This window comes from Pteropus medius, unplaced genomic scaffold, assembly GCF_902729225.1.
Source record: "Pteropus medius unplaced genomic scaffold, Ma_sr-lr_union100, whole genome shotgun sequence".
NCBI classification, from domain to species: Eukaryota; Metazoa; Chordata; class Mammalia; order Chiroptera; family Pteropodidae; genus Pteropus; species Pteropus medius.
The window spans coordinates 1,225,643-1,233,262 of NW_024348527.1; the positions used below are offsets into that span (position 1 = coordinate 1,225,643).

The 7,620-nt window shown below is 43.6% G+C and overlaps 1 protein-coding gene across 1 annotated transcript in view; it reads left to right on the top strand.

The window, feature by feature from the left end:
• The window catches only part of COL4A6 (collagen type IV alpha 6 chain), a 303,300-nt gene extending 296,964 nt beyond the window's left edge, over positions 1–6,336 (top strand). Inside the window, exons 41-44 of the mRNA XM_039879752.1 lie at positions 860–957; positions 1,298–1,489; positions 2,191–2,477; positions 4,734–6,336. Coding sequence (XP_039735686.1) covers positions 860–957; positions 1,298–1,489; positions 2,191–2,477; positions 4,734–4,994 — 838 coding nt within the window. The 3' untranslated portion in view covers positions 4,995–6,336. The remainder of the gene's footprint in view (positions 1–859; positions 958–1,297; positions 1,490–2,190; positions 2,478–4,733) is intronic.
• Positions 6,337–7,620: the final 1,284 nt, after the last annotated feature.

Consider the following 7,620-nt stretch of genomic DNA (forward strand, 5'->3'; position numbering starts at 1 on the left):
AGCCTGTGAAGAATTAGAGCCCTATATTCCTGAAGAAAAAGTACTGCTCCAAATCTATTTTCTGGATTCTCTTCTAGATCTGAAGTGCTATAATTTTATTCTATAGCATGGCCCCTGCCCTGCACTTCCACTTTTCTACTCAGGGTTTCTGCCATGGATGGGAGGCAAGTGGTTCAAGGGATAAGAAAATTGAGATCAGATATGGCTGTTCTGCTACTTACCCTTACCTCCCACTTTAAATATCAAAGATGTCAAATCAGTTGTCCTGAGTAGAGTACAGTTCTGAGGCTCAGTGGGAAAGTACTATGATCATCCACCATGGGCAGGAGAGGAGGATGCAGTTTTGCCCTGCTAACCTAACTCTACTTTTGCTGCCTCTGATTCTGCAGGTTATTTCTTATGAGAGTCTGCAAGGCCAGCCCAAGAAGTGCCCCCTTCTGCTCCCCCATCCCCATATAGACCCAAAGTCAGGCGACTATGGGAGAAAAGCCAGATAGCATGCTTTTTAAAATGGTGACTCTATAACTGGATACAGTAGTCCCCCATTATCCGTGGGGGAGACATTCCGATGCCTACGGTGGATGCCTAAAACTGAAGATAGTACTCAATTCTATATATGCTGTTTTTCCCTATACATATGTACCTATGACAAAGTTAAATTTATAAATTAGGCCACAGTAAGAGATTAACAATAATAACTAATAATGAAATAGAACAATTATAACAAAATACTGTAATAAAAGGTATATGAATGGCTTCGGGCCCATTATTAAGCAAAATAAGGATTACTTGAATACAAGCACTGTGATACCTAGACAGTTGATCTGATAAACGAAAGGGCTAAGTGACTAATGGGTAGGGAGCATACACAGCATGGAGATGCTGGACAAAGGGATGATTCACATCTTGGGCAGGATGGAGCAGTTGGTGCAAGATTTCATCATGATACTCAGAACGGCATGCAATTTGAAAATTGTGAATTGTTTATTTGTGAAATTTTCCAATGAATATTTTCAGACTGTGGTTAACCATGGGTAACTGAAATTGCAGAAAGTGAAACCCCAGATAAGGGGGAACTGCTGTACATTTGAGTTGGTGTTCTAGCTCTACCATTTATTAGCTGTGAGACTTCTGAGCCACAGTTTCCTCATCTACAAATTGGGGTGATGATGTTGTTTTGAGGATCAAGTTAACAGGTGTACATAACATGCCCTGCTTGATGCTTGGCACAAAGTGAGTAACTGCTGTTATTATTGGCTGCACCTGGTTCACACCTTTTCTGCTCTTTCCCTCTCAGGACCTCCAGGGAAACAGGGTCCCTTCGGGAGGGCTGGATTGCCTGGACAGAGCGTGAGAGTGGGCTACACCTTGGTGAAGCACAGCCAGTCACAACAGGTGCCTCTGTGCCCTGCGGGGATGACCCAGCTGTGGGTGGGTTACAGCTTGCTGTTCGTGGAGGGGCAGGAGAAAGCCCACAATCAGGACTTGGGTAGGTACTGATTCTGACAGCCAGCCCTGGCCATCTGTCCTCACAAAGACCAAGAGCCACTGATTTCACTCCTCCCAGCTCTTTGTGGGCCCACTGTTGTTGGGTAGTGGGTCATGAGCACTCCAGCTCTGGAGTCAGGCAGATCTGGCTTCCAATGCTAACCATGTACCCAGGAAGAAGTTATTCAATCTCTCTAAGCTTCTGCTTTCTTCTTAATGGAACAAAGCTAATCTAGTACCTATCTCGAAGTGACAGAAGGATTATATGAATAACCAAATGTAAAAAGCTTAGAACAATGTTTGGCATATATTAAGCACCTATTAACTGTTAGTGATTAGTAGTAGTAATAATGATATGACCTGTAGGGCAAGGATAATTACTCAAGAATTGTATTGTCTACAGGTGTGCTAACTCTGAGATGCAGACTCACTATTAAATGGTGGTTTTGCAAAGCAGATTAATTAGGGAGTAATTATTCAGTCTACGAAAAGATTATTTTCATTATCAAACATCCCTGGTGCATTGAAAATAGGATTTAATAAACACACATCAATGTGTGTACAGTGTTCCAGGATGGTAAGGAGAGGCATTGGTGTTCTCGTAAAAGTGGTTGAATATAAACCCAAACCACCATCCAGTCCAGTTCTAGTTGCCCTGGGCATAGTCCCAGCTCTGACTCTGCACACTTTCTCTCCTTCCAGGGTTTGCTGGCTCCTGCTTGCCCCGATTCAGCACCATGCCCTTCATCTACTGCAACATCAACGAAGTGTGCCACTATGCCAGGCGCAATGATAAATCCTACTGGCTCTCCACCACCGCCCCCATCCCCATGATGCCTATTGGCCAGACACAGATCCCCCAGTACATCAGCCGCTGCTCAGTGTGTGAAGCTCCCTCACAAGCCATTGCTGTGCACAGCCAGGACATCACCATCCCGCAGTGCCCCCTGGGCTGGCGCAGCCTCTGGATCGGGTACTCCTTCCTCATGGTAAGGCCTTGTACTTCCCCAAACCCCAGTGTAGAGGCAGAGGGCAGAGAGCTCTGGGAGGGTCCCCCAGACTAGTCCCCAGGCTCAAGGGACACGGTAGAAACCACAGAGTTTGAAAGGGAGAAAAATGCTAAAGACCAGAGAGCCCAGTTCAGCATGAATGACAACTAATTACGGGCATGAGTCAAAAGGAACAGTTTTCACCCTGTGGTTGAGGGGTAAGACTATCTATGAATCACCAGCAAAGGGCCTGACATCTCTCTGCATGTTTCAGTTACGCCACAAGCAAGGGAAGGAGGAAACATCCTATCTGGATGGACAGTTTGCCGCACTCAGGGACAAGACACATTCTCACTGGTCAGGCTAGATATGACACTCCCTCCCTTCTGCCCACACTCCCAGGTCTCCCTATCTGCTGTCACCTCCTCCTGAAAAGCTCAGTTGAGAACATGCTGCTTCCATGTCCTTACTGGGATTTCTGTTGCCTTGCCATCTCGGTAGGAAAGCAATGACCGACCAGGCTGTGCACCTTGCTAAGAAAAGGCTGAGAACATCTGTAAGCCCAAGGCAGCATCAAGTCCCTCATATGACATTCCATAAATAACTGGGGACATTAAATGAGTGAAATGTCAGGTTTAGGGCAAGATAACTTCTGGGGAAAAACCCATGTGGCACCCACTGAAGTACCTGCCTAACCAGAGAGCTTTTGCTGAATTGCCAGGGGTGAAAGAGTCTTGAAAGAATTACCATAGCCACAGTTGTCCTCATATTGTTATATCTACCTTGGGTATTTCCTTTTTGCTCTCTCTGTGAATTGGGCAGTTTGTACCAATGTAATAAGCACCCTATCATTCTGTCCTGTCTACCACCCAGACAAGGAAATAAGGAGAAAAGGCTGCTGGGCTCCCACAAGGAATGGTTCAGAAGCTATGCATGAAATTTCACATGCTTTGCTCATGGGAGTGCTCTTAAACCCCTACTTAGAATCTCTTTACTCTTACTTTACACAAAATTCTAACATACTAGAATATCTGTATTTTCCTGAAAACATGTAAGGGTGGGTTTTGGACTGTCTAGTAATGCCATCTTGAAGCAGTGAGACATGCCTACTAAAAGAGAAAAAAGGGAGAAAATGATTCAAAGGCCACCCAAGAACTATATGAGCTGTGTCCCTTGGTACAGGGCCCCATGCATAATCTCCCAATGCAAAAACCAGCGTTCACGACAAGCCTGGGTCATCTGCAAAGTATAAAATACAGTATCTGCCATTTAGTAAGGCAGGGTAATGCATTGTTTGTGCTAGAAAGTTTTCTACCTGAGGACCAAAATGAGGAAAACTTTGACGATTCATTTATTCACAGTTCTACATAGTGAGGTATCTCTAGGAATCCAACTTGGGCATTTGTCCCATTGGCCATTTGCTGACCAGGTATGGATGAGGCCTCTCCCCAACTTCCTGTGGTCCAGATAATAACTCAGCTAAGGTGAAGGGAGAAAGGATAGAAGTAGAGAGAGGGGGCTGCTGTCTATAGATACGATGAACAGAAACTATCAGGTCATAAGTGGCACTGATAAGGAAATCCTGAAAATTGATTGCTGATGGAGCCCACTGAAGTGAGGGCCAGGACATTAGGCCAAATCTGAGCCCTACTTATTCTTGACAGATAACAAACTCCACATGTCGCCCTAAAGGGTGTGGTACAGACTGAAAATATAAATTCTAATGAAGGTAACTTCAGAGTAGCAGCTATTAATAGATATGGGGAGGGAGGGGCACATGGCTTAACCACTTTGTGCAGTATTGCACGCTCTTCCCCTTCTTGATGTAGACCACCAGAGGCTTAGAGCAGATGAAGGATTCTGAGAACTGTATTCTGAAACCTACTGAATTTTCCTTAATTCGGCCTTTCTCTCACTTATTTGTCCATGGACTTTGGGGGATGCGGCACCTAGCACACCTTGGAACTCAGAGGGGCAACAGCAGTTTGGGAACCCCTGGCTGAGATGTGGCCACTGCTCATGTGTAGTAGGATGGGGGGCACAAGGGAGCTTGGTAGAGCCCTTCTGACCCTGAGGGTACTACAAGGAAGGATGAGCTGTCTAGGTCCTAAAATATAGCCTTTGGTCTGCTAGCTAGATTCTGGGGCCAAGTCAAGGGGCCTGAGGTTAGGAAGGAAGCACACATTCCTCCTGGAGCAGCAGAGCATCCATCATGTACCACGGGCACAGCTCATACCTCACCCCTGTCCGTTTCAGCACACGGCCGCTGGCACCGAGGGTGGAGGCCAGTCCTTGGTTTCACCTGGCTCCTGCCTAGAGGATTTTCGCACCACTCCTTTTATTGAGTGCAATGGTGCCCGGGGCACCTGCCACTACTTTGCCAACAAGTACAGTTTCTGGTTGACGACAGTGGAGGAGAGACAGCAGTTTGGGGAGGAACCTGTGCCTGAAACACTGAAAGCTGGGCAGCTTCACACTCGGGTCAGCCGCTGCCAGGTGTGTATGAAAAGCCTGTAGGGTGGCACCTCCCACTCTGTCCCTAGCCCTTCCCTCCCCCATACAACAATCACATCGCAAACCCAAACCATCTGAAGAAGGAAGGCCTAAGCCCTTTTGCTCATCTGTCAAATTATACATTGGAGTCTCATTTGGGCTGAACTACTGGACACTTGTTACCCAATGAGTAATCCCACCCTGCTGAGATCTGTCATTGCATTTCAGTCAACCTGGTGCTACCGTTTGCATGACTATTCATGGCTACCTCAGAAAGACCTGCTGGGCCACTACTTTCTTAGATTGGAGCTTTCTTCACTGTCTTGATCAGAAGGCTCTTCATAATAGCTGATACATCATTTTTTTGTGTCCAGAGGTCACCACACATTATTTGGCTTCAATCAGAACCCAGTGTTTCCACATTTAAAAAGATTCTCTGGCTAAGCATTCATGGAAGAATCAAGTCTGCTTAGAACAAGCCCTCATTCTTCAAGGAGGCCCACTATGTCTAGGCAGGCAACAGAGCTGAAATGAGGTGCCGGTCAGTAGCCCAGGGTGAACTTTGACTTCTTTGAAAGTGAGGATGACTGGGCCCCATATTGCTTAGGTAGGCTTAAAGGCCAGCAGCCAAGAGGGGCTCTTTAACTTCATATGGTCCTAGACAAATCACTTTCTCCTTGCCAGCTCCCTCTTCAGCCAGAGACCTACAACTTGGCCTGGTCCAGAGTAGAGTAGAGGATGCACCAAATGGAGCCAGGCCCATAAAGGGAAATAAGAACCACAGCCCTTTCTCCCAGGCCAGGGATAGAAGGGTGGATGAGTAAGGAGGTGTGAATTTTGCTTTTGACTCCAGGAACAAAAAGGTAAATCCCCTGTCCCAATTTCTCAGAAGTCCCTGTTTATTCCAAATGTCATACAGATGTGTGCAATGAGGCAAATTGAAGCTGCAGTGTGTCGGTCCCTTTGCGTTTTGAGGCTATTAGAGACTTTCCATTAAAATATCCATCCAATTGCTCTTTTACAGGTAGCTTGTTATGCTTTTGTAATACATTTTTAAAACCTCATTAAAATCTAACACACTCCTCTTCAGCAGTTAGCAAGCCTGTGTTGACTATAGAGTATATTGTATTCTGTTTTGGGGGGATTTGTTTTAACCATTTTCTTTATTGGTTTCCCAGAACACTTAGCTGTGTTGACGTGAGGCAATTCCTTCCAGATGATTGTTTTCTTAAATATTATATAAACTGTGCCAACACAGATAAAACATAATCAGTACAATCTGACTTATTGTTACCTTCACCTCTTCTCTGAGTAATAAGCATGCTATCAGTTTTGTACATTGAAAATAAAAGGAATGAAATATGAACATTTGACTCTTTTTTATATAAATTTATTTATTTAAATTAGTTTCAAGTATACAGTATATTGGTTAGACATCTATAATGTTCATAAAACAATCCCTCAAATTGCTCCCTCCCTCCCCTGGCCCTCCACTTAGCCATCATGTTAATGCTAACTGCATTCCCTCTGCCATGCTCCCCGTGTCCAACTATCAACTACTAATCCGTACTTAACCATTCGCCCCATTCTCCCAGCCTTCCAAACCCCCTCCCCTCTGTCTGTCACCAAATTGTCCACTATACTTGTGAGTCTGTTTTTGTTTGTTCTTTTTGTTCCTTAGGTACCAAATATAAGTGAAATCACATGATATTTATCTTTCTCTGACTTATTTCACGCAGCATAATAACTTCTAGGTCCATCCATGTCATTGCAAATGGCAGGATTTCATTTTTTAATGGCTGAGTAATATTCCATTGTATATATGAACCATAATTTCTTTATCCAATCATCTGTTATGGGCATTTAGTTTGTTTCCATATCTTGATTATTGTAAATTGTGCTGCCATGAATATTGGAGTGCATAGATGTTTACAAATTATTGTTTTGGTTTTCTTTGGATAAATACCCAGAAGTGCAACTGCTGGGTTAAAAGGTATATCCATTTTTAATTTTTTGAGAAACCTCCATACTGTTTTCCATAGCAACTGTACCAATTTGCAATCCCACCAACAATGTATGAGGATTCCCTTTTCTCTGCATCCTTGCAAACATCTGCTGTGTTTTGATTTATTGATGATAGCCATTCTGACAGGTTGGTTTTAATTTTCATTTCTCTGATGATTAGCAACTTTGGGCATCTTTTCATATGTCTGTTAGCCATCTGTATTTCCTCTTTGGAGAAGTATCTGTTCAGGTCTTCTGCCCATTTTTTAATTGGACTGTTTGATTTTTTGTTGTTGAGTTGTATGAGTTCCTTATAAATTTTGGATATTAACCTCTTATTAGATGTATCATTAGCGAATATCTTCTCCCAAACAGTTGGTTGTCTTTTTGTTTTGTTGATGGTTTCCTTTGCTGTACAAAAACTTTTAAGTTTGATGTAGTCCCATTTGTTTTTTTCTTTTGTTTCCCTTGCCAGAGGAGATATACCTGAAAAGAAATTCCTGTTAGTAATATCAGAGAGTTTACTGCCTATGTTTTCTTCTAAAAGTTTTATTGTGTCAGGTCTTACATTTAAATCTTTAATCCATTTTGAGTCTATTCTTGTATATGGTGTAAGAAGATGGTCCAGCTTCTTCTTTTTTTTTTT